This window comes from Nothobranchius furzeri, chromosome 8 (assembly GCF_043380555.1).
Source record: "Nothobranchius furzeri strain GRZ-AD chromosome 8, NfurGRZ-RIMD1, whole genome shotgun sequence".
Classification (NCBI taxonomy): Eukaryota; Metazoa; Chordata; class Actinopteri; order Cyprinodontiformes; family Nothobranchiidae; genus Nothobranchius; species Nothobranchius furzeri.
Window position 1 is genome coordinate 80,954,395 of NC_091748.1, and position 27,416 is coordinate 80,981,810.

The 27,416-nt window shown below is 47.0% G+C and overlaps 2 protein-coding genes across 5 annotated transcripts in view; one reads left to right on the forward strand and one right to left on the reverse strand.

Moving 5' to 3' along the window:
* Nucleotides 1–27,416, forward strand: part of LOC139071602 (spectrin alpha chain, non-erythrocytic 1-like) — a 337,529-nt gene that overhangs the window by 61,783 nt on the left and 248,330 nt on the right. The gene's annotated exons all lie outside the window — the stretch shown is intronic.
* The window catches only part of misp (mitotic spindle positioning), a 57,348-nt gene continuing 45,651 nt past the window's right edge, over nucleotides 15,720–27,416 (reverse strand). For 2 of the 4 annotated variants that reach the window (XM_070554399.1, XM_054734935.2), the window contains one exon: nucleotides 19,963–20,449. In XM_070554399.1, the coding sequence (XP_070410500.1) occupies nucleotides 20,193–20,449 (257 nt within the window). In that variant the 3' untranslated portion in view covers nucleotides 19,963–20,192. Of the gene's footprint in view, nucleotides 15,915–19,962; nucleotides 20,450–27,416 lie in introns of those variants that run through there. The other 2 variants (XM_054734936.2, XR_008560002.2) reach the window with 2 other exon arrangements.

Below are 27,416 nucleotides of genomic sequence, written 5' to 3' on the forward strand. Positions count from 1 at the left end.
AAAGCTCAGTTTGCTCCACTGGTTTACTGTGATGCTCACCTGTTCCAGCCAGATACCTGCATCATGGGGTTGGTCTGAGCTGAGGAGGAGACTCCTGTTGTTTTGCTCATCTTCATCATAATAATGACAACATTAGATGACAACAGGTGCTCACATAGGTTTGTGCTGATGAACATGTCTGAGCAGCTTGAGCACGTTGTTGTGTGTCGGGGAGGAAACACGACCACAGAGTCGTGCTGGTTTGAGCGTGTCGCTGCTCGCTGGAGTTATATCGGCTCTGTCTGGACGTTAGTTGGAAAACTTCTCTTTCAGTCGTGAACACATTACTGAGCGGCTAGAATCTCCGTTTCTGGGCTTCAACGTCAGAAAACAGCTGAGTGAACTCGGCGCTGAGTGAGAGGAGTGTTTAGTTTGTCCGAGACAGCAGAGCTGCTGACACCGGCAGCAGGCGCTGGAAAAAACACAAAGGAGGGGGCGCGTCGGCTGCGCGCTGACGCCGCAAAGCATCATGGAAGTTGTAGTCTTTGCGGTAAAATCGGCCAGCGGGCCAGTTTTAATATATTTTTGATATTTATCTCGCGGGCCACATAAGAATGCTCCGCGGGCCTCATCTGGGGGGTGGGGTGGGGTGGGGGTGGGGGTTTGTTGCCTGTCTCCAGCAGTCAATGGGCAATCAGACGGGGTACACCCTTTACAGAGAGCCAGGCAACACAGAGACACTCACACATGCACAGGGAGAACATGCAAACCACGCAAAAAGATCCCAGGCTGGGAAGCGAACCCAGGACCTTCTCGCTGCAAGGAAACAGCTCTAACCACTGTGCCACTGAGCAGCCCCAATTCAGAATGTCCTATCTCATTAATAAAGTAAGATCGACACACACAACAATGGTGACGAGGATGACGGAGACGAGTGTTTGAAAACAGGACTTTTTTTTTTAAGTGGCGGAGTTGGACGCGAAAGTTGCGTTCACGATGGAGAAGACGGGGATCCAGCCATTTGCATGCTACACAGAACCTGCTACTCTCGGATCAAGATGGACGCGATAGCTGACGTTGTTCGAGTTGTATGCAGACGAGAAAGGTCTTATCATCGCCGACGGGACGTCTGATGTGATGGCGCAGCGGAGACGCGCTCTTTTACTGCACCTGGCCGGACAGGACGTTCATATTAAAACAACTCCAAAATGGGCTCAAGCTAATGGAGAAGTGGAATGGCAAAATGCATTGCTGATGAAGAGGATCAGGATTGCTCAGGCCGAAGGACTTGAGTGGCAGAAGGAATTGAGAAGATGTGTGGCAGTGTACAGAGGACTCGAACATCCTACCACCGGGAAAAGTCCAGCGGAACTCCTGTTTAACCGGAAAATAAGAGGAAAGTTACCAGAACTGTGTGGGTCGAGCACAACAGCGTTGGACGTTCGTGACAGAGCCGCAGAACAAAAGGGTCAGTTAAAGCTGTACGCAGATGAGCGAAGAGCAGCACTGTATTCAAAAGTGGATGTTGGAGAGACGGTACTGATGAAACAGGACAAGATGGACAAGTTTAAATGATAAATGACCCGCACTTGTATAGCGCCTCTCAGAGTAAGGACTCCAAAGCACTTTACACTACAGTGTATCATTCATCCATTCACACACTGTCTATGGTCACATCACACACTGGTGGGGATGAGTTACGATGCAGCCACAGCTGCCCTGAGGCGCACTGACAGAGGTGAGGCAGCCGAGCACTGGCACCACCGGTCCCTCCAACCACCACCAGCAGGCAAGGTGGGTTAAGTGTCTTGCCCAAGGACACAACAGCAGAATTCTCTGTCCAGAGCTGGGATCGAACCTGCAACCTTCCGATTACTGGACAACCCGCTCTACCTGTTTATGTTTATTTATTTGGCAGACGCTTTTATCCAAAGCGATTTACAATCTATAACCTATAGGGCATGTTGTGATCTGTGGAGGAAACCAGAGTACCCGGAGGAAACCCACGCATGCATGGGGAGAACACGCAACTCCAGGCAAAAAGGCTGCAGCCGAGTTTAGAACCTGCAACCTTCGTGCTGCTAGGCAACAGTGCTAACAACTGCGCCACCATGCAGCCCATAAACATAGCACCACATAAAGTTGTAAGTAAATGTGACAATCAGGTTGTTGTTGAATCCCCAGCTGGAGTACGTTATCGCCGGAATACTTCACATGTGAAAAAGTTTGAAACACAGACGACCGAACAGGGGCAGAGTGGACAAGAAGAGATAATTAAACCATGGACATTAAAAGTTAAAGTCCCATTAGTTGTCACACACACTGATGTGTGTGCGAAATTTGTTCTCCGCATTTGACCCATCCCCTGGGGGAGCGGTGAGCTGCAGACACAGCCGCGTTCTGGAACCATTTGGTGGTTTAAACATTGAGACTGAAACACCACAAGAGGGCGCACCAGGTCTGGAAATGACCCAAGAGACTACAACTCCTCGCTCAGGTGGACGCATGCCTCTCCCACCTCCTGCACCTCATTGAAAATGGGGGCAGCACTGACCCAAAGGATTGTGTAATTGTTGTTTAGTTTCATCGATGTAAACATCCAGCAATGGTCAGTTTAGGTACTGTTTGACCTTTCACCATCTATTCAACATCTGGTCAGAAAGGACACACAACATTGCATGTGTTCCCTTTAAAAGTTCTGCCTTCACACCAGCTTGGATTCAGACTCTGCAAGTCTGAATCATAAACAATAACTTTCTTTCCCCAAGGTCATCTGTCTGCCTCCAGAAGACAGAAGATCCAGCTCGAATCAGTTGCTAAATTCAAGAATGATTTAATAAAAATCAATGTGAACTTCTTTGATGACTTATAATCTAGATAAGCATTAAATAAATATTTGTTTATTACTACTTATAATAATTATAGTATAATGAAATGCTTCCTTTGGGTCAGTGCTGCCCCCATTTTCAATGAGGTGTAGGAGGTGGGAGAGGCATGCGTCTACAGCCGTCTCCTGAGCGAGGAGTGGCCATGCAATGGCAGTAGACTCCTGTGCGTCACTGCAAATGGACGCCATATGGACCGACTCCTCGCTATCGGTCATGTTTCATGCGCCCATGCAACGGCCCTCATCAGAGCCAGAGGGCGAGGGATACCTGGAGGCTGCGTCAGCAGCGCAGTTGCTCTTGCCAGGCAAGTGTACAATGTCAAAGTGCCATGGGAGTGTGCATTGTTTGAGCCTGAACAGGCGAGAGTTAGTTATCTCATCCAATGTCCGCTCCCCAAGGATCTTCACCAGGGGCTTATGGTCGGTGACCACGACCAGGTAGTCGCACTCCCGTGTGAAGTATCTGGTCTGCTCCAGGCCCCATGCTATAGCCAAGGCCTCCCCCTCAATAGCGACGTTTCGCTGCTCAGCGGAGGAGAGAAAGCGTGAGCTGGCCAGAGTAATTTTCCATCCATCAGGTCAGCAGCCGGGGACGCCAGAGCTGCAGGTGCAGTGCTGCTGGAGGAGGACGTATCCAATGCCGCGCCTGGACCAGTCTGGGCGGAGGCAAGTGCGCCTCTCCATGTCATAGATTTCTACGCCTGCCCGGACAGAGTCCACGATGGCCAGCTTGGATGCCTGAAAGGCTGCCTCTAACTCGGGCGACCACTCAAATTTGCACCGAGGGCTCAGAAAGAGCTTAAATGGCGCCATTATATCACACAGCTGTGCGTAGTTGGCCACCTGGTTAACCAGACCAAACCAGCTCCTGATGTCTGTGGTCGAGGTAGGCGTGGGGAAGTCCCTGATAGCCGTCAGATATTTTGGGAGGGGCTCGGTGGTGGCATCGGAGACCCTGAATCCGGCAAAATCAACATCCCTCTCGGCAAATTGAAACTTAGAGGGGTTCAACACAATGCGGGATCGGCCAACGTGGGACAGGAAGTCGATTGTTCTCCACCAATGTGTGTTCAAGTTGGTGTCATAGTGGATGGTTGTCATGCTGACTTGGCAGAGATCGCTCTGTCAACTCTCTCCTCCTCATGCTGTCTCTTCTGCACAGTATCTGAAAATGAGCTCTGCATGCAATCTACTCACTGGCCAGAGGGGGCTTGTGAACTCTGGTGTGTGACCTCCTCCAGGTGAGCCAAATTAAGAAATCAAGAGCACACAACCTCACAATTCAGTGGCTTCTCAAGGCATGCAGCAGGCATTCAGGCAGTGTGTATCAAACTGAGATGGCAGAGGCAAGCAAACAATTCAACTGTGAGGAGGACTTTTGATCTAGGAAGGCTATCGGTTTTCACCTGATATTGATGCTGACCTTTATGATGATCCTGAAACTGGTCAAATAAAGACATTTGAGTGAAGCCAAAGTCTGGTCTTTTCAAGTGTAGACGCCTCACAGAAAAAGAAGCACTTGACAGTGAAAACCGGCCTTGACCAGTGAAAACTCCACCAAAGTCCGCCACAAAGAGGGAGAAGACTCCATCCGGGGGCCTGGAGGGAACCGCTTTCCTGCCGTCTGCCAACCCAACAACAACCAAAGCAACATGGCTGAGTCAAAGTCACTTGAGGAACTGAGGGGAGAGCAAACCACAGCAAAAAGACTTTTCTCCAGACTCGCCAATCAAGTAACAAGGACCCACATGGAAATGTCTATAGAGGAGCCGCAGGATGTCTTCAAGAAGCTCACAGTAGAGAGCTCCAAAGTGTTGGATATGAATGATGAGCGCGAGGCTGCTTACATCGCAGAGTGTGAAGATGGAGGCACAGATGAGTTGAGCAACCAGCAAAGAGCTGACCTCAAGAAAACTGGGAAAGAATGTGAGCTCAGGTTAAAGGAGGCAAAGAACCTGGTCAGAGAGACATTATGGGCCTCGTTTGGTGAGAGAGACTAATGCTTGCCCTAAATGCTGCCGAAGTAGAGATTGAGAACGTCTCTTCCACTCAGCCTGACACACCAGTGGAGGCATATTTTTTGCTTTTCCATGTTGAAGACCTGGTGCACAGAGCACAGGAAGCACACCAGTCATGGAACCGCTGGGCTCCTACTCCCGAAAGGCGAGATTTTGATCGTCGATTTATTGAGCTCGAGACGTCTTTTCCAAAGCTGGTGTCAGAGAAAGCTGCCCTGATCAAGGGAGCAAGAATTAAAAGGGACAAAACACAAGCGTCTATCACAGTCAACAGCACAGCCCCTTTTGCAGCCATAAAACTGAAAGCCACGGCTTTACCAAAGTTCACCAGTAACCAGTGCGAGTTCTACCGATGGAGGAAGGAATGGGAGACTCTTCAAAGACAAGGTGAACCAACTGGGTCTGTGGAGGTGAAGAAGTTTCAACTGCTTGATAGTCTCGACGAGAGGATGGCTAGAGATCTGCGTCTGTCTACATACCCATCAACAGATGAGATCTTCAGAGTCCTCGAGAACCGTTACGGGAATCAAGCCACCATTGCCATCGAGATCATCGAAGAACTACAAGCTATCCCTGCTGTTCCTAGTAACCAGCCAAGAAGAATCATTGAGCTAATCCAAGCAGTTGAAAAGGCCCTCTATGATCTGAATGAACTAAATAAAGCAGTTGCAATAAAGAAACTGTTAGTAATAAAATCTATTGATAGCAAATTACCAGAGCCTCTGAAGAAAGACTGGCCTACTCAAGCTGCTGACCCTAAGCATGCTGTGACTCATAAGAACTGTTTTGACAAGCTGCTTGTATACCTCCAATCTCAAGAATCCATCTACGAGCAGTTAGTTCAGCTGAGAGACATATACCTTGCCAAGGAGATGATAAAATTCCCAACGAAGTATGCCTGCACAAAGACTGTTAAATCCATTAGTGATTCAGCCGGATACATCATCTGTGGTGACCCAAAGAGCAAGAGGAAGCTCTACGTCTGCAGAAGGTTTAGAACTATCGCAAAGCTACAGGAGAAAAAGAATGCAGTTCCACAGCTCGGAGCCTGCAAGAAGTGCCTTGATATCCACAACAAACCATGTAGAAATATTACCTACCTGTGTGGAAATTCAGAGTGCAAAGACCAGCATCATTTGTCTGTCCTTTGCTAAGACCCTCATCACAAAGACCCAAATCTGTTCCAGGGAGAGCTGAGGGGAAGAGGTACACAGAGGACCAAGAAGAATTCCTCGCCAAATTATCACCAGAGCTAGCGCAGCAGTGTCATGAGGCTTTCAGCAACATTGTCTCACGAGCCTTCAACTCTGTAGCAACAGAGAGAGGCCTCCTGGAGGAGATTGGTCTAACAGAGTACCCCATGATCCTGATGCTCCTTGACATCACCGCCAACGATGGGGAAAGAATCGGGACATTGATCTACCTGGCGTCTGACTAGGGGTTGTATGAACTAGTCGACTTCGCGGCTCTGTGGTGACTTTTTATGCCTGTCATCGACTAGTCGCTGTCACGTGATAATGACTGACAAGATGCAGTCCTCGGAAAAGACAGCAGGTGATGAGCCCCTGCGTCAAGAGGCGGAGGCAACGCGCTGTGCCAGAGCGTCGACACCAGCGGTAAAACGGACATTTAACCAAACTGTGACCTTTTCCCTCCTGCAATTTTACCTTCCCCTCACCCCCATCCTAATCTTAACCAGTTTGCGCATGCAAAGCTCTGATCGTTGATGCGCTCCAGACATCGGCATCCTGAGCAACGACAAATCAGGTGTCACCACCTCAAAAACAAATCAAACACGCGATCGTTCATGTCGACTCATTTCCTTTAATGTTTTCTGTCTGTTATTTGTGCCTGATGCGTTTCGCTGCTGCGGAGCGAGGCACATCACCTGTTTTGTCCTCCGGTGATGTACCCCCAAAATTCCACTATCTCCGCTCCGCTCTGGCACGAACTCCGCAGCAAAAACGGTCCCGTTGTAGTCGGACGGCGAGCAGCGGCACTCTGCTGTTTTCTGGTCGGTAGATCTTAGAACTGCAGTTCAAAGGTAACTCATAAGGAGAATATAAATGAACCCAGGTAGCAGTTTCTCTTTAGGATTGAGAGGAGATGCAGGAAGATAATAAACAGGCAGGACAGAAAAATAGTCAAATAAAAACAAGTTAGTTTTGTACCTGGTGGTTGCAACAAACAGACACCATTGAAGGTAATCAGAAGTGAGGAACAGAAAATGAAATAATTATTTTAATGTTTAGAGCAGCAGGAAAGGCTGCAGGTGCATCAGTGAGATTGCGGCTGCTGCGCAGGGGGAGGTGGGAGAGGGCTGAAGTAGGAAGCAGAAAGTACCGTTATTAAAAGAGACGTGTTAACTTAGAAAATGTGGGTGCAATTTTAATTGTCAAAAACTCCAGCGAACCTACCGACCCCCCCCCCCCCCCCCCCCCCGCCACTTCAGGTGTATGACGTCATCAACGACTAGTCGAAGTCGACTCGATTTTCATTACTTGACTGTCGACTTTAAAAAAAATTAAGTCATGCAACCCCTATGTCTGACACGAACTACATAACGCATAAAGCTGCAAGCAAGCTCAACCTTCGTAGTGAAGACGTCACAGTGGTTGTCCATGGTGTCGGAGGGATGAAGGTATCAGTAGCGACCAAGCGTTACCTTCTCAAGATCCGTGTCAGCACTTCAAAAGGTACCTTAAAGTCTCACCAGCTAATCTGTTATGGTCTTGATAAAATTGTTGAAGTGCACAGACATGTGCTACCTCACAAGTTAAAGAAGATCTTCTCTGATGTTTCTTGTCAAGACCTTGTCAGACCCAGAGAGATTCAACTGCTAATAAGTCAGAAGGCAAGCAAACAATTCAACTGTGAGGACGACTTTTGATCTTGACAGGCTATCAGTTTTCACCTGATACTGATGCTGACCTTTATGATGATCCTGAAACTGGTCAAATAAAGACATCTGAGTGAAGCCAAAGTCTGGTCTTTTCAAGTGTAGACGCCTCACAGAAAAAGAAGCACTTGACAATGGTGCCATCCACGCACCTTTACTTCCGCTTGAAGTTGGAGACAATCACATCAAAGCGGCGATTGTAGCCATCGCCAGACGAGAGAAAGCCCTGTGGGCTCTGGTGTAACGCCAGCGGCTGAAAGGAGAGATTAAGGTAGGGAGATGACGGTCTGACTCGCGCAGGGGCACGCTGTGATACCCATTCCAGGGGTCAGTGACAGTCTTCCAGGTCCCTTTTGGGATCCGGCGTGCCAGGTGAAATGGGGGCTCGGTGGCGAAAGTCTCACGCTTGCAGAACTTAAGAGGTGAGATATCGACGGTCCTACGGGGGGTTCCGTCGTGCTTCCGGGTGACCACCATCCGGTGGCACAAGATCACTGATTCGCCATACAGGACAAGTTCGATGACGCCCAGGGACAGTAGGTCATCATGCACTCTCTGTTGCCAATGCAGAGGCAAGGCCGCCGCAGTCTGGCATGTCTTTGGCGTTGCCACTGGGTCAACGTGTATCTCTATGGGTGGACCTTCAATGCATGGTAGCGGCCGATGGGGGCAAGTGTTGAACGTTGAAAATGCGTACCTGTCAATCAGCCACGCCTTCATCCGGTGATTATTCTCTGGGGAGCACGAAAACAGCAGCTCCGCGGGGCGCGAAGGCGGGGCGCTGCATTGAGGACATGAGCAACAAGCCGCCTGATGGGAAGCCATGCCTCCGTCACAGACTTCCCTTGGGCATGTGGCTTTGGTGAGCCCACCGTAACGGCTGGCGGCTTCAAGGTCACGGCCCACTGCAGAGTTGCCCTCACCCATGCAGGATGGAAACCCACTAGGCAGCAGGCCGAGGCTGAGCAGGGAGTCCGAGAGGTACATTGTGTGAACTGACCTGCTAACATATATCATTGGACGGCAGGACACCACCTCACCGCCAGGGGCTGCAGTGGATAGTTTGGCAAAGAAGGCGCCCTCAATGTCAATGAGGGAGCTGTTCATCGCTGATAGGCTTAGGACCACCGGGTGGAGGGCGCTGCGTAAGAAACCGCACGCCAGGAACTCCTCCAGGGACCACAGGTTCGACTGAGCCCCCGTGTCTGCAATGGCGGCGATGGTGGCCTCTGCAACCGGACATCTGGCACCGGCCCCACTAGTGAACCTCACCTTATCATCAACCTTGATGGAGATGGGCACTCGGGGGTGGTCCCTGAGCTTTGTGCACCACCATTCGCCCTTGGAGAAGATGTGATGGCCGAGCCTGATCTGCGTGGGCCCATCACCGCAGCTAAGCGTCCCAAGGTGCAGGGTCAGTGCTTGTCTCTGCGGCACCCATTAGAGCAGACACCCGACGTGACGGATGAGACCTGTGATATCACGTCATGGCCCACCGCAGCCTGTTGTCTGTCCGTGTGTGGCTGGTGCCATGCCAGTCTCTTCCGGGCCCGGAAGCAGTCGGCACGCATTCGATGAGGCTTGGTGTTCCAACTCCGAGATCCTTCAGAAAAAACACAGAAAGACACTTTACAATCAGGGCATGTAGCCCTAGCAGACCTGTCTAGTGGGGCCAGAAAGGGAGCAGGCCCTGATGGTGGCATAGCTTGTCTGCGTCTAAACGAGGACATAGCTGACAGGCTGGAGGAGGGGAGGGTGTTGCGAGCCATTTCTCTGTTCTCCACCAGTGCTATAATATTATTCACAGATTTACACAGAACATCATGAGTCCCCAACATGAAGAAGAAGAAGAAAATATCATTTCTATAGCGCCTCTCAAGATAAAAATCACGAGGCGCTTCACAAAAACAAAAAAAAAATGTCAAAATATAAAAAATCATTTAGAAAGTGTTTAAAAATATATTTAAAATGAGCAAAAATAGGCAATTGGGATTTAAAAGAAAAAATGTTAAGAGAGAGAGAGAGTGAACAGGAAAGAGGGAAATCAGTGGATCCTGAGGAAGGTGGAATAGGTGGGGAGAGCAGAATAAAGAGAGAGAGGTGAAGAAGGTCATACAAAAGCCAGCTTGAACAAGTGAGTCTTCAGCTGCTTTTTAAAGGAGACCACTGAGTCCACTGATCTCAGGCTCAGGGGGAGAGAGGTCCAGAGTCTGGGGGCCACAGCAGCAAATGATCTGTCACCTTTGGTCTTTAGCCTGGTGCTGCACAACCAGTAGGCTTTGGTCACTGGACCTCAGGGACCTGCTGGGGGTGTAGGGACTAAGAAGATCACCAATGTAAGATGGTGCTTGTCCATGTAAGGCCCTATAGACCAGAACCAGGATCTTGGAATGAATCCTGAAGTTGACTGGCAGCCAGTGAAGCTGGAGGAGAAGCGGGGTGATGTGGGTGTGTTTGGAGGACTTGGTCAGAAGCCGAGCACAGGTGTTCTGAACCACCTGTAGACGGTTCAGGGAGGTTCTGCTCAGACACGTGAAAAGAGAGTTACAGTAGTCTAAGCGTGAGGAGATGAAGGTGTGGAGAACTGTCTCAAGTTCAGAGCGGGACAGAATGGGACTCAGCTTAGCAATGTTCCTGAGATGGAAGAAGGAAGAGCCAACAAGAGAACTGACATGAGAATCCAGGGTGAGAGCGGGGTCAAAGGTCACGCCAAGATTCCTGACAGAGGGTTTGGTGTGGAAAGCAAGCTGACCAAGAGAGTCTCTGACTTTGGGAACCAGCTTGTCTGGGGCACAGATGAGGATCTCAGTCTTATCTTCATTCAGCTGAAGAAAGCTCCCACCATCCAGGTTCTGATAGAGTCTAAGCAGGTGTGTAACAGCTGCAGCTTAGACATCTCATGGGGCTTAAAGGAGATGTACAGTTGGATGTAATCTGCATAAAGATGGTAGGAGATTCCTTTGAGGGAGCTCAGGATTTGCTGAAGAGGAAGCAGATAGAGGAGGAAGAGCAGAGGCCCCAGCACAGAACCTTGTGGGACACCATGGGTAAGAGAGGTGATGGACGACCTAAACTTGGAGACGGCCACAGAAAAGGAGCGCTCAGAGAGATAAGAGGAGAACCACTCCAGAGCAGATCCTGATAGGCCTACCCAGTCTCTCAGCCTCTCCAGTAGCAGGTGATGGTCAACAGTGTCAAAGGCTGCAGTCAGGTCCAGCAGGACCAGAACAGAACAGTCCCCTGCATCACTGTGATTCAGAAGGTCATTAGAGACCCTAAGAAGAGCTGTTTCAGTAGAATGAGCTCTACGAAAACCTGTCTGGAAGCTATCATAGATGTTATGTTCATCAAGAGCAGCTGTGAGTTGTTTAGCCACAACCTTTTCCAAGATCTTGGAGATGAACGGAAGTTTAGAGATGGGTCTGAAGCTGCTATGGAGAGAGGGGTCGAGACTCGGTTTTTTAAGAAGCAGGTGGATTACAGCGTTCTTAAAGTAAGCAGGGACCTGACCAGAAACCAGAGAAGCATTAATTATAGAGAGCAATGCTGGGACCGATGGACTGAAAAGCACTTTTAAACAAAGATGAGGGTAAGATGTGGAGGGGGCATGCAGAGGTCTTCATAGAGTTAACTAGTTTGGTTAACTCAGGCAAAGAAACAGGAGCAAAGCTATCTAGGATGATGGGCCTGGTTGGAGTCGGGAGAGGCGGCGATAAGGCTGAAGGAGAGATGCTAGATCTAACCTTATTGACTTTGTCCACAAAGAAAGACAGAAAGTTCTCACAGTCTGCAACAGAGTGGATGGAGGCTGTAGGAGTGGCAGGAGAGACGATGCTGCTGATGGTGCTAAACAGCACCTTGGGGTTCCCTTTGCTCTGGGACACCAGGTTGGAGAAACAGGAAACCCTAGCGTCTCTGACTGCAGAGTTAAAGGATGTCAGAAGATCCTTTAGGTGCAGCAGATGGACGTGGAGATGGGTTTTCTTCCACAAACGCTCAATTCTTCTGCATTGGCGTTTCAGGCTGCGAAGGCTGTCATTGAACCAGGGAGTAGGGTTCACTGCAGGACCTGATCTGGTTCTGACAGGACAGATGTTGTCCAGAATGGAGAGGCAGTGCTCGTTAAACTGAGAAGTTAAGGAATCTGGGTCGTTATCAGAAGAACAGGGTGGATCAAAAGCAGCAGAAAAATTGCTAGCTGTGCTCTCATTAAGAAAACGAGAACTAACCATACGGCGAGCAGGAGGTGGGAACGCAGAAACTGACAAGTTAAAGAAAATGCAATGGTGATCTGAAATATAAATGTCCTCAGGACAAACACTGTCAGCATTTAGACTCAGGGTAAAACAAGGTCTAGAGTGTGCCCCCTGGTGTGTGTGGGGCCAGAAACATGCTGGGTAAAGCCGAAGGAGTCCATAAGGCTGGAGAAATTCATGGCAAAGAGATTGGAGGGATCATCAACGTGGATGTTAAAGTCACCAACAATCACCAGTCTGGACAGCTTCACAGTGGAGGATAGAAAGTCACTAAACTCCTGAAGGAAAGAACTGCTTGGACCAGGTGGACGATAGACCACAGCACAGTAGAACGGGTTCTTACGCCCGACTTTAATCAGCTGCGGTTCAAAGGAAGCAGTGACCAGAGGTTGTAGAGCTACATGGAAGATGGTCTCTGAAAACAACAGCTAGGCCTCCACCATGACCAGAACCCCAAGGCTGGCTAAGAAAAGAGTAACCACTCGGGCAGAGTTCAATCAGAGCAGAATAATCAGATGTTTGCTGCCAAACTTCAGTCAGAAGCAGAAAATCCAGGTTTTTAGAGAGAATTAGATCATTGAGCAGGAAGGTCTTATTGTTAACAGAGCGGGTGTTTAATAGAGCCATGCTGAGTGAGGAGGAGGAATCAGAAACTACAGAGACAGCTGGAGTTAGTGGATGTAAATTGGCAGGGTTAGATCCACTGTGTTTATAAAAAACACTTATGGAGGGAACAGGAGGAGAAACCACTGAGGAATGAGGATAAACCGACCTTAAAAAACTTGGACGGAGAAACCGCGCCCCAACGCGGCCTGGCGGGAATGCGGAAGTGGCGCTCAGGTCACCAAACAAAGGACAAGAAGCTAGAAGATCGCGCCGATGTTTACCAGATAAACCACGCTTTAAGAGAAGTCTTATTCTCACCTGGATTCCTGCTCGTTTACCTCTTTTCCTCTGACATTTTCCCTGGACAGGATAAACATCGCTGGATGCGCCCTGGTTGGAATCGTTGTTTGGCTCCGGGCCGGTGCACCACTCACGTAAACAAACAGGATGGTACGTCCTCGGTGCATCGTGGGCGATCGTGAACGAACGGAAGGACAGAAGAGTCTGGCGATCATAGGAGATGGTAGCAGGGACACTACTGAAGAGGATCGCAGATTGGAGCAAGGTGGAAAAGAGGAGGTTAGTGGAGAAAAGTTTGAAAAAGTGGCCGGTGACTGCGGCTAAGCCAAGCACAGGCGCCATCTTGTCGCCGACCGGAAGCAAACTACTCATGCATGTCAGAGTCATTAATCCCATTAATCAGTACATAACAAATAATATGATCAAAATAGTCAACTGACTGCCCGCATCCGCACACAGCGTTGTAGGCGCTGGTTTCTGCCTGACCACTCACCCTGGTACCCCGTACCCGCTGGTGGACACCAGAGGTTCGGGGAGCCGTCAGGCTGAAGAAGGAGGCCTACAGGGCGTGGCTGGTCTGTGGGTCTCCGGAGGCAGCAGACAGGTACCGGATAGCCAAGCGGGGTGCAGCAGTGGCAGTTGCCGAGGCAAAATCTCGGGCGTGGGAGGAGTTTGGTGAGGCCATGGAGAAAGACTATCGATCGGCTCCAAAGAGGTTCTGGCAAACTGTCCGGCGCCTCAGGAGAGGAAGGCAGCAACTCGCTCACACTGTTTACAGTGGGGATGGGGAGCTGCTGACGTCAACTGAGGCTATAGTCGGACGGTGGAAGGAATACTTTGAGGAGCTCCTCAATCCCACCAATGCGCATTCCGAGGAGGAACCAGAGCTGGGAGGCCTGGGGATGGACTGTCCGATCTCGGGGGCAGAAGTTGCTGAGGTAGTCAAACAACTACACAGCGGCGGAGCCCCGGGGGCGGATGAGGTTCGTCCTGGGTATCTCAAGGCTATGGATGTTGTAGGGCTGTCATGGTTGACACGTCTCTACAACATTGCGTGGTCATCGGGGGCAGTTCCTAGGGAGTGGCAGACCGGGGTGGTGGTCCCCATCTTTAAGAAGGGTGACCTGAGGGTGTGTTCCAACTATAGGGGGATCACACTCCTCAGCCTCCCTGGAAAGGTCTACTCCAAGGTACTGGAGAGGAGGGTCCGATCGATAGTTGAATCTCAGATAGAGGAGGAGCAATGTGGTTTTCGTCCTGGCCGTGGAACTGTGGACCAGCTCTATACCCTTGCAAGGGTGATGGAGGGGGCATGGGAGTTTGCCCAACCAATCCACATGTGTTTTATGGATTTGGAGAAGGCTTATGACCGTGTCCCCAGGGGCACCCTGTGGGGGACGCTCCAGGAGTATGGGGTGGGTGGTTTTCTGTTAAGGGCCATTCAGTCCCTTTACCAGAGGAGCGTGAGTTTGGTCCGCATAGCCGGTAGTAAGTCGGACCTGTTCCCAGTGAGGGTTGGACTCCGCCAGGGCTGCCCTTTGTCACCGGTTCTGTTCATCACTTTTATGGACAGAATTTCTAGACGCAGCCGTGGTGTGGAGTGTGTCGAGTTTGGTGGCAGGAGAATCTCGTCTCTGCTTTTTGCGGATGATGTGGTCCTCCTAGCTTCATCCAGCTCTGACCTTCAGCTCTTGCTGGGTAGGTTCGCGGCCGAATGTGAAGCGGCTGGGATGAGGATCAGCACCTCCAAATCTGAGACCATGGTTCTCGACCGGAAAAGGGTGGCTTGCCACCTCCGGGTCGGGGGAGAGGTCCTACCTCAAGTGGAGGAGTTTAAGTATCTCGGGGTCTTGTTCACGAGTGAGGGTAGGAGGGATCGGGAGATCGACAGGCGGATTGGTTCGGCGTCTGCAGTGATGCGGACGCTGAGCCGATCTGTCGTGGGGAAGAGGGAGCTGAGCCAGAAAGCCAGGCTCTCGATTTACCGGTCGATCTACGTCCCAATCCTCACCTATGGTCATGAGCTTTGGGTAATGACCGAAAGAACGAGATCGCGGATACAAGCGGCCGAAATGAGTTTCCTCCGTAGGGTGGCCGGGCTCAGCCTTAGAGATAGGGTGAGGAGCTCGGACATTCGGGAGGGACTCGGAGTAGAACCGCTGCTCCTCCGGATCGAAAGGAGCCAGTTGAGGTGGTTTGGGCATCTGGTCAGGATGCCTCCTGGACGCCTCCCCGGGGAGGTGTTTCGGGCATGTCCTGCCGGCAGAAGGCCCCCGGGTCGACCCAGGACACGTTGGAGAGGTTACATCTCCAATCTGGTCCGGGAACGCCTTGGGGTCCTGCCGGAGGAGCTGGTGGACAAGGCCGGGGAGAGGACGGCCTGGAGCTCCCTAATTGGTATGCTGCCCCTGCGACCCGGACCCGGATAAGCGGAGGAAGACGAAGACGAAGACACTCACCCTGGCGCCAAGAGAACGAAAGGGCTTGTCACGCTCCTGGCGTAGTTGAAGCAGATCAGTCCTCAGAACACATGTGGCAACCGGTGTCACTGCCAAAGAGCACATGGCAGCCAGCAGAGTCTCAACCGGTCCAGTTGCAGCACCCGGGTTAGCCTTCAGCAAACTGTCCCCAAGTTCCAGACCGGCACACTGAAACAGCCGGAAGGGGGCCTGGGTATCACCTATGCCCGAGCCAGCATGGAAGAGGTTCCAGCGGTGGGTGAAAACTTTCCATTCCTCAATGGACATGCCGACATTTACTCTTGGTCGATCCAGCGCAGGGCCAGGCAGGCCCGGGGCCAGTCCGGCTCTGATGGGCGAGGCCATGGTTTGCCAGCAGCATCACGGCGAGTGCCTCAGACACGTCGTTGGTGGCGAACATGCAGGCTGGAACGGAGCATCTGACGACTACCATGGCTCCTTCATGAAGAAATACACTCCTCGATGTGTATTGACAAAGATGAAGGAGCCCTGCGGCGACATACAAAGCTGAGTGAGCATAAGCTAACGGCAGCATGAAGCATCAGCATGGGCTAAAGGCTAAAGCAAGGCAATGTGATAAAATACGTAAACAAACGCAATGCGGCTTAGCATGCATACTGACAATGTGACCATTACATTAGCTTAACAAGCATGTGAAGACTTACAGATACAAGTTGAACAATAGCATGGATGGACAGCAGTGTGATGGTTGAGTAGCAGCAATACAAATGAGAAGCAGCAGTATGTACAGTGAGGGATAGTCGCATGTACGTGATTTCAGGCACATCCCTGAGGACACCTTTTTCCGCCGAGGTTTGATCACAGCACACCCTGGTGGCCAGTGGTGAACTCTGCAAGTATAACTACCAAGATAACTGATGGGAGTTGTTTTAATAAATGCTTTGAATACTTTTACCATTATGACATAAGAAACATGTTGTTACTTCTTCTCTGTAGACTCTGTAGACACCTTCTCGAACCTTATCTTGCATCTGCTGATTTCTCTCCTTCTCTCGGGTGTTGCCTAGTCGGGTCTTTGGGTAATAGCCCAAACCAGCTCTCCCGATGGCCAATGTTCCCACCAGTTCCTTCTGCCTGAGGCAAGACTCTGCCACGTCCACTGCTCTCTCTGCTTTCCACTTCCTTCCTGTTCTCATATCAATGCCAGCTGCTGACACGTTCTGGTCCTGGGAGTCCATGTACTGGAGGACTTCTCTTGTGCATGCTACCATAAATTCTTCAGTTAGGCCACTGAATGGAAGTTGTAAGGTGTTGCTTCTTCAGTACAGGGCTGCACTGCAAATACTGCAGGGGACACCCAGCCATTTATGGAGAAATCAATTGATTTTCCTCTCCAGGCACCTCACTGTTTACACTGGGATTGAGTAAACAAGCAGGAGCCTCAGAACATGTGGGACAATGTAGTGTTGGTAAGTCCATGGTTTGAACCTGCCTGGCAGGCCTGACTTGTCAATTTTAGTGAACCAAACCTTCAGCTCCTTGTCCAGCAGGTGTGGTTTAGGAGATGGGAAGCAGAATTCTGGATGTGTTGAAGTTTGGTGAGGGTTTTGGATGGGATACTACATAAGATACTATTGTATTAGTGGATTTGTGATGTGATGGATGCATGAATAAGGGTTCCAGGGACAGTAAAAGAAAGAGATGAACAATGACTGACAAAAGCACAATTCAGTCACCTGACAAAAACAGTTAACCTGCTCCACCAATTTCAGATTCAGATTTCAGATTTATTGGCCAAGTAAAAGTACATTTACAAGGAATTTGTCTTCGGTAGATGTTCGCTCTCTAAAACATACAACAACCGCAATAAATGAGAATAAAAATACCTAAAAACTCATAAGAACATGTATACCCACACACATGTTCATTTACACACACACATATATACATATACACACACACACACACACACACACATATCCATAAGCATACTGAATAAGTATTAAAAACTATAGTAAAAGGAAGGTAAAATAATCTACAGATTCAGGAGAGAAATGGCTGAAGGAAAGAAACTGTTCTTGTGTCTGGTGGTTTTTGTGTACAGCGATCTATCGCGTCTGCCAGATGGGAGGAGATGGAAGAGAGTAGATGCAGGATGTGTGGCATCTTGGACAATATTCACTGCCTTTCTCCTGCTCCTGCTGATGTACAGTTCCTGGACAGAGGGCAGTTGGGCACCAATGATTTTTCCTGCTGTTGTAATAACACGCTGTAGTCTGCATTTGTCCATTTTTGTGGCTGACCCAAACCAGACAGTGATGGATGAGCAAAGTATGGATTCGACTGCAGCAGTGTAGAAGATGATCAGCAGCTCTTGTGGTAGGCCGTACTTCCTTAGTTGCCGTAAGAAATACATCCTCTGCTGAGCCTTTTTGACGATGGAGTTGATGTTTGTTTCCCACTTCAGATCCCTGGAAATGATAGTTCCCAAGAACTTGAATGAGTCCACCACTGACACTGGGCTGTTGGATAATGTGAGGGGGGGGGCAGCACTGTGGGAAGCTTCCTAAAATCCAGGACCATCTCCACAGTCTTAAGGGTGTTAAGTTCAAGATTGTTCTGACTACACCAGACCACCAGCCTCTCAACTTCTCGCTGATGAGCACACCTGTTTTCCCCCGTAGGGAGCCAACTGAGCCTCTTTGCCCTTGGGCCTGTCAGATGGAGAAGGTGGCCCTGCCTGTATGACTGGTGTCAGAGCTTGGCCCGCATTGTCGGCAGTAGGTTGGACTAATTCCTGGTGAGATCTAAACTCTGCCAAGGCTGTCCTTTGTCACAGATTCTGTTCACAACTTTTATGGACAGGATATCTAGGTGCAGCCAAGGTGTTGAGGGCATCTGTTTTGGTGGCCTGAGGATCAGGTCTTTGCTTTTTGCAGGTGCTGTTGTCTTGCTAGCTTCATCAGAACGTGATCTCCGGCTCTCACTGGAGCGTGAAGCAGCTGGGATGAGAATCATCTCCCCTAAATCCAAGAACATGGTCTTGAATCGGAAAAGGGTAGAAGGCTTCTTCGGGTCAGGGATGAGGTCCTGCCTCAAGTGGAGGAGTTTAAGTACCTCAGGGTCTCCTTTATGAGTGAGGAAAAGCTGGAGCATGAGATGAACAAGCGGATTGGTGGTGCATCTGCAGTGATGTCGAAGTTGTACCGATCTGTTGTAGTGAATAGAGACTAAGCCAGAAGACGAAACTCTCGATATACTGGTCAATCTACGTTTCCACCCTCACCTATGGTCATGAGGTCTGGGTAGTGACTGAAATAACAAGATTGCAGATAAAAAGGCCGAAATAAGTTTTCTCCACAGGATGGGTGGGCTCTCCCTCAGAGACGTAACAAGAGATGAGGCTGACAGCTCAGTCAGGTTGAATACATGGAGCACTAAATGAAGCTTGTGTGTGTATCAGGAAGTCATTAAGCAGTAATAGGCAGCCAGGTTACCCCTGGTAAACGGTCACAGAGAGGCACTATATAAAAGATCGCCGTCTTTTTCTTCTTCCATTTGTGGATCCCTGTTAGGATCTGCCCCCTTGTGCTACTGTTTGGTATTTTTGCTTACGGCAGACGGTCAGTTCTAGCACTGCCCCTGCAGGCCCAACTGGTCTAAGCTGCAGTCAGAGAAGAAGTTTACCCCTCTGCATGTTGATTGCTGGTGAATCACCCATGCAGGGAGCCACCACTGGCTGATTCTACCCATGCATATCAGAAGCTCCCACTAGTAGGTAGGTTTCAGCTGACCAATCAGTCCATAGGTGGGTGCTTATGGTCGGCTCAGCTCAGACAGACTGCAGAGATGCAGGGCCAAAAAAATCCCAGTCTGCTCTGCACAAACACCACTAATGTAGATGCAATATCCCTAACCTTAAAGTAAATGTGCCATAAACTCCCTGTTTCATTCCTCTTGTTGGCCTGTTTGCGTCTCCACCACTAAGGATATGCAGGGAGAGCCAGCATTTAGTTACTATGCTGCTCACATATGGAATCAGCTTGCCCATGACCTCATGCCCCAACCCTAGTGTTGTTTAAAAGAAAACTAAAAACCTAATGTACTCATTAGACTTTAAATGAATTGTTTCTCATGCTGCGTCATCTCCACTGTAATCTGCGTTGTAACTTTGTCTTCTCCTTTAGCTCTAAACTGTAATTATCACTTGTAAGTCGCTTTGGACAAAAGCAACTGCTAAATACATAAACATAATTCCATTTGTGTGTATTTTGTGTTTTTATGTGTTTTCATATCATGTCCTGGTAATTGTAAAGCACGTTGAATTGCCTCTGTGTTTGAAATGTGCTCTAGAAATAAAGTAGCCTTGCCTTAGTTATTTCGAGTGTCTCCTCTGTTTCTACGTTCCAGTGACACACCGAAGTCCAGGGATGCTTTAGAAACACCGTCATGAAGTGGATGTACACACCGTTATTCAAGGTTGATGCCTGACCCATAACAAATGAAGTCCTGACTCTGTTCTGAACTTGTTAAACAACCAAATTCTGTTTTATTTCAAATAAACAGAAACAGAAACTCACACCAAAACAGATTTTTTATTATTTCATTTAAATTAAACTCATCAATTACAAGTTGTAAGAAAATTCCTGGGTTTTTTTTCAAAATAAAAGTCTGACTCAGAAAATTGCTGCATCACTCACTAAAGCCTCAAGCCTAATTTATACTTTTCAGTCTGCTGCAAAATGTCTCCATCCGTGGTTGCGTGTCTCTCCCTCGTGGAGCTGACGGAGAAGTATAAATTGGGTTTCAGGCTGAAGACTGAAATCGATAAGCAGCCCATCTAAAAGGACCAATCAGGAGCATCCTGTAATACTCAGGTATGTTGCTGTGAAACCAGCTGTGTCTCAGCAGATGAAAACAGTTGTCCTGTTGCTGCCAGCTCACTTTCAGATCTGCATCTGGTTCTACTTGTCTCACTAGTTGTCCTCGTTGGCAAACAATCCAGCTTCCCACCGCAAAGCTCGCTGGTTTTTGTGTCTGACTACTCGAGTAGACTCTATGACCTGAGATATACCAGAGACATGAGAAGACACAATAAGATAAAGAGAAAGGAGGAGACAGGAGTATATCAAGAGGTTAGTAACATGTTCTGGAACCAGAACTGAAACTGGGGAAAATATTTAATTTATTACAATTCAGTTCATTTACAACAGTCGTCTCAAGGACCTTCATACAGTAAACATTCCAGTACAGTTAAGGTCATTAAGCCAATCAGTAACAAGTTTCCTATATAAGAAACCCAGCAGGTCGCATCGAGTCACTGACTAGTGTCAGAGTCTTTACAGCAATCCTCATACTAAGCAAGCATGCAGCGATAGTGGAGAGGAAAACTCCCTTTTAACAGGAAGAAACCTCCAGAGGATCCTGGCTCAGTATAAGCAGCCATCCTCCACGACTCACTGGGGATGGAGAAGACAGAACACACACACACACACACACACACACACACACACACACACACACCAACACCAGCCTCTCCACACATTATTCAAACACTTTGGGAATTAACAAGAGATGATTATTTAACACTTATGCAATTATCAAGTTTTAAAAAGCCATTTATGATTCATGGAAGATCTCATCTCCTGCATGACTTTTGTTCCAGTTAAGATAAGGTAGCTAGGATTATTATGTCTCCTATATCCTGTGACAAGGCCTTGTACGGTACTTCTTGTTTGGAGGCCAGACAGATGGGGTGTTTGTGTCTGCAAATTAAAAGTTGATTTCTGGTCCTTTTGATTAAAATACTTTTGTACGTTACAAGTAGCAGCACATTCAGTGTCAAAGAATGAAATATGTTATCATAAAAGGGAGAATGTTTAAGTGGTTAACAGTAGTGTTCAAGCCGATGGCCCCCTCCATGAGGCCACCACAGCTCAGCAGAACATCATTGCAGCTTCTTCTGGGGAGAAAAACACTTACAGAGAAAATAAAGTTAACAGCTGAAATAGCAGGAAATAATACAGTTAAAGAGCAGATAGTAGAAGAAAGCAGTAGAGTGTGGAGAGTGGTCAGTGTATCCTCCAGCAGTCTAAGCCTATAGCAGCAGCAGCTCAGGTGGTAGAGCGGGTTGCCTCATGAACGGAGGGTCAAGGGCTCGATTCCAGCTCCCGCCAGGGGTATCCTGCTGTTGTGTCCTTGGGCAAGACACTTCACCCAACTTGCCTGTGTTAGTGGTGGTCAGAGGGGCCGACGGTGCCAAATGGCAGCCTCGCCTCTGTCAGACCTCCCCAGGGCGGCTGTAGCTACAAAGTAGCTTACCATCACTAGCAGTGTGTGAATGTGAGAGTGCATGAAAGCGTCTTTGAGTGTCCTAAACAAGCGCTATATTAGTTAGATTATTATTATTACTATTACTATTACTATTATTATTATTATTATTATTATAAGTACAGAGAAAACTCTGGATAACCTAGCCTTTTAGATGGAGGCATGTTGGAGTCAGGGCAAGGGAGAGTCGTCTTTACCGACTGTACACTCCACCTCCCTGTACTCCCCCACTTGTCCAGATTTAGGCTATTATCAGATTTTAACTATAGCCCCTATCAAATAAAAATGTTTTAAGCCTATTCTTAAAAGTAGACAAGGTGTCTGCCTCACGGACTAAAGCTGGGAGCTGGTTCCACAGGAGAAGAGCCTGGTAACTAAAAGATCTGCCTCCCATCCTATTTTAGATATTCTGGGAACCACCAGTAGACCTGCAGTCTGAGAGCGAAGTGCTCGGTTAGGAACATATGGAACAATCAGATTACTGATGTATGATGGAGCTTGATTATTAAGAGCCAGGCACGTGCAGAGGGGGGGTGGGGGTGGGTGGGCGGAGGGTGCTTGAGACCCTGCCCCTTTTGTCCCATCTGCCCAAAGTGCCCTTTTTGAGGTTTAATGATTTTTTTTATATTTATTTTATTTTTTATTTTTTTTTATTTTTTTAAAGAATTTTCTGTTTGTGCCCCCTCAAGAATAACAAAAATAATAATTAATAAAATTTCTGTTTAATAATGTTATATAGCTGGCGTGAGTCACGTGACCATACCGTCACGTGACCATTCCGTCTCTTCCTCACGCCGGCCAGAGCGCACAGCCGGTCACAACAAGCAGCAAGCACTCACGTTTTCTTCATGGCTGAGCAAGCGGTGCAGAGCTTTTAGGACATACATATTGATTGGGAGAAACAGAATAACACCGGTAAGTAGGATGCAAACTACTATACAAAGTTATTAGATTATTTTGTACAATATTAAGTTGTTTTGTGGCACGAGGTGTGTGTGTGGCTGGGTACCGATTCTGAACCTCAGTAGCTTTAGGATTAACCAAAAACATTCTGTACATAAGTACTTGTACGAAAATATTTTTTCAATCTTAAATATTGGGAATTTGCCAATAAAATTTTGTTGTTAACTAGGTACCGCAAAGTTGCATTCCTATTGCTGCTGCGTGTCACGTGACTGGGGTCTCACACAGCCCTGCTTCTGTTTACAAAATCACTTCCTGGTTCGCAGACTGATAAAACTTGAACTAATTTTAAATTTAGCTACCTTTTGTGAAAGGAAATAAGAAAAATACTAAAGGTAACATCCGTCACAAGTTTTGTGTTACTAAATATTCAGTCCTTGTCTGTAAATTCTGTCCAGCGTTTTAGGGAACATATTTTTGTTTTAGATTTTAAGGTTTCTCAGCCCTTCTGGTGGGTTCACTAATACTATGCATATTCTCAAAATGTTGGACTTTATATTTGTTCTCTTTTTGAATGCATTGTATTAAAAACATTATGTTTTAAAGATGTACATTTTAAAAAAAAACTACTGTTTTCACAGCAAAATTATTTTATCTGTACAGTTCTCTGTTTTGCACAAAGTAGATAGTAAAACTGAATGAAAGCATAAACATATTGTTTTATTCTTTATTTTTATTATAATTACTAAAGCACTATGATTAAAATAGTATGCAAATATTCTGGATCAGCATCATGAAGCAAATTTGTGGCCAAATTATATACAGTTAGTTTTCTGGAAAATGAATTAAATGTCCCAGTATGTGTATGCATGAGTTTTATATGCATGAAAAAATATTTGTAAATTAATTATGATATATCATTGTACAGACATGCCTCGTAAGGAGAGGAGGCGGAAGCAGCGACAGAAAGAGCTACATGAGGCAGCTAAAGGCAGTGGGTCCCTCACCAGCTGGATAAAAAAAGAGTACAGGTAAGTTGCCTCACAGCAACAAGTGTAGAAACAATAATATACACAACTCATCATGGATCATGGATTAGGTGCAAGACCTGTTAAATGTGAATAACTACATAATTCATTCATACAATAGCTAATTTTGCCTTGTTCTCAAATGGACAGCAAGTGGAGAGTGATAGATCACATGAGGAGACTGAAGACACACACACACACACACACACACACACACACACACACACACACACACACACACACACACACACACACACACACACACACACACAACTCTTTCTGTTTATATTTCTGTCACATTCTTATCTCGGACATGAACTCCTCTATTATCCACTAATGTTTAGATTTCCATTTTCTACCACAGGTTTTGTCTCAGATATTTCTGTCTTACAGTTCTAAGAGTTTTCACCAATTTTTGCCATTTTTTAATTTATCTTACATTAATTTTGTAATTGACTAACATTTCTCCTCTGCTCGTTATACTCCCTGCAGTCTGAGATCAACACAGCCTTGCCCTCCAGCATCACCAGCAGCAGCAAGAAGAGCAACCCTGCAACAGCTACATTGTGCCCCATCATCAGGTAAAATAGGACAGCAATAGATCAGGAGGTGGAGCAGGTTGTCCGGTAATCGGAAGGTTGCAGGTTTGATCCTGACTTTAATCAGAGATTGATGCTGTTGAGTCCTTGGGCAAGACACTTAACCTGCTTTGCCTGCTGGTGGTGGTCGGAGGGACTGGTGGCGCCTGTGCTCGGCAGCCTCGCCTCTGTCAGTGTGCTCCAGAGCAGCTGTGGCTACATCATAGCTCATCACCATCAGTGTGTTAATGTGTGTGTGTGAATGACTGATTGTGTTGTAATGTGCCTTGGGGGGTTGTAGAACCCTAAGAAGGCATTATATAAATACAGACCATTTACCAAAACAAGTTACTTTTGCTTTACATTGTCCTTATGTGGTAAGGATGTATATAATGATTCGCTTCCATTTTGAATTTCTAATAAATATGATTTGTTATTCAGCCGGGTATACTGTGGTTATGTCATGGTGTTTGAAAATATTATTCTGTGTGCCCCTTTTTAAATTTGAGCACCCGCCCCTTCAAAGGTCTCTGCACAGCCCTGTTAAGAGCTTTATATGTGAGAAGAAGGATCTTAAAATCTATTCTGAATTTAACAGGTAGCCAATGTAGGGAAGCTAGGACAGGAGAGATATGATCTCTCTTTTTAATTCTCATCAGAACTCTAGCTGCAGCATTTTGGACAAGCTGAAGACTTTTAACTACATTCTGTGGACTTCCTGAGAGTAATGGATTACAGTAATCCAGTCTTGATGTAATAAATGCATGAACTAGTTTTTCAGCATCACTCCTGGAAAGTATGCTTCTAATCTTAGCAATATTCCGAAGGTGGAAAAAGGAAATCCTACAAACTTGTTGAACGTGGAATTTGAATACCATACTATACCATACCAGTTTATTTGTAGAGCACTTTTAACACGGCATTACAACCGACCAAAGCGCTGCACATAAAAATAAAATAAATCAATAAAAAATACAAGCTAAAAATTCGTATATATCATATGAAGTAAAAAAAGATAAAAGAGTTAAAAGAACAACAAACTAAACCCAATAGATCAAGTGAAACCAGAATATAAAAACACAAATTTAAAAATCAAACAAACAAGGTGGAAAAACTAAGGATGAGTTAATGCTTTATGGTTTTGGAATTGAAGGCCAGGGAGAAGTAGCGGGTTTTCAGCTGTGATTTAAAAACGGCAATAGAGGGTGCTTGCCTAACCTGAAGAGGTAATGAGTTCCACAATTTTGGGGCACAGACAGAAAAAGCCCTTTCCCCGCGGGTCTTCAAACGTGCCTTACGGACAGTTAGGAGGAGCTGATCTTCAGACCTAAGAGCACGAGGAGGGTGGTAGTAATGATAGGGAGGTGCCTGACTGTTCAAAGATTTCAATGCAAGAAGCAGAATTTTGAAATTGATCCTGAACTGAACGGACAACCAGTGGAGTGATTTAAGAGTAGGTGGAATGTGCTGTCGTCTGTCAGCTCCAGTCAGGAACCTTGCTGCTGAATTCTGGACAAGCTGAAGTCTAGACAGAGCAGCTTTACTGTTGCCGTACAAGCAGGAGTTGAAATAATCGAGCCGAGAAGTGATGAAGGCGTGAGTCACAGATTGTAGAAGACGGACACTGAGGATGGGCTTTAATTTAGAAATTCTCCTGAGGTGGTAAAAACAGGACCTGACTTTGCTATTGACCTGAGCATCCATCTTCAGAACCGGGTCTATTTTTATTCCAAGGTTGGAAATAGCAGAAGTAACATTAGGAGGCAGATAGTGGAGGTCAGGTTCCTGGGTTGCTCAAACATTGTCGGAAATAGCAGAAGTAACATTAGGAGGCAGATAGTGGAGGTCAGGTTCCTGGGTTGCTCAAACATTGTCGGGACTAAAAACGAGTACCTCTGTTTTAGAGTCATTTAGATGGAGGAATTTATCAGCCAGCCATTGCTTGACATCGTGAAGACAATCAGAGGTTTAGTGGAGTCAGTGGGTTTAAGTGAAAAATAGATTTGACAGTCGTCTGCGTATAAATGGTATGAAACAGCATGCTGTCTGAAAATGGCTCCCAAGGGCAGAATATAGAGGCAGAAAACTAACGGGCTGAGGATGGAACCTTGCGGAACCCCCCAGGGAAGGGAGAGTGACTGGGATGAATAGTCATCCAGCATGACCCTGAGGGACCTGTTAGAAAAGTAAGACCTAAACCAGTCTAGGGCCAAACCTGAGATGCCAGCCCAAGTGTGTAGTCTAGAGATCAAGATGTTATGATCGATCGTATCAAAGGCTGCAGATAGATCCAGAAGTACCAGAACCACATGGAACCCTGAATCCAAGGCCAGAAAGATGTCATTAAACACATGAACATGAGCAGTTTCAGTGCTGTGCTGTTGTCTAAGCCCAGACTGAAAAATGCCTATTACTTGATGGTCATTAAGATGTAGTACTAACTGTTCATGCACGACTTTCTCAAGTACCTTAGATAAAAATGGTAACTTGGAAATTGGTCGGAGATTAGAGAATGACATGTCCCGGTCAAAGATAACACCAAGGTTTCTTACTTTGTTCTCTGAGACTAATTTAGCGTCGTTCAGGTCAGGTGATTGACTAAGCAATTTCTTTTTCTGAATTTTGGGTCAAAATATGAGAACTTCAATCTTGTCTTCATTTGAAAGCAGAAAGTTTAAAGTCATCCAATTTTTTATGTCTTCATGACAAGCCTGTAATCTAACTAACCGATTAGGTTCATCAGGGTTAATGGATACATATAACGTAGTATCGTCAGCATAACTGTGAAAGTTTATCCCATGCTGTCCAATGATTTTACCAATTGGAAGCATATATATATATAAGATAAGATAAGATAAGATGACCTTTATTAGTCCCACAAGTGGGAAATTTGTTTCGTTTACAGCCAAGCAAAGTAAAAGTAAAAGTTATGCTGAAGAGGGAGAAAAACATTAAAATACAATACAATAAAACCGACCGCAATGAGATAAAATAAATTCAATACAATAGACAGTTTATACCTTAAGAATGGGTTAAAAAGTAATAAATAATAACCATACTAGATACAGCTAGAAATACAGAGTACACTTCAACCGACAGATTTGTTGTAAAGTCTGACAGCAGTGGGGAGGAAAGACCTACGGAATCTCTCTGTCCCACACCTTGGGTGCCGCAGTCTCCCACTAAAAGAG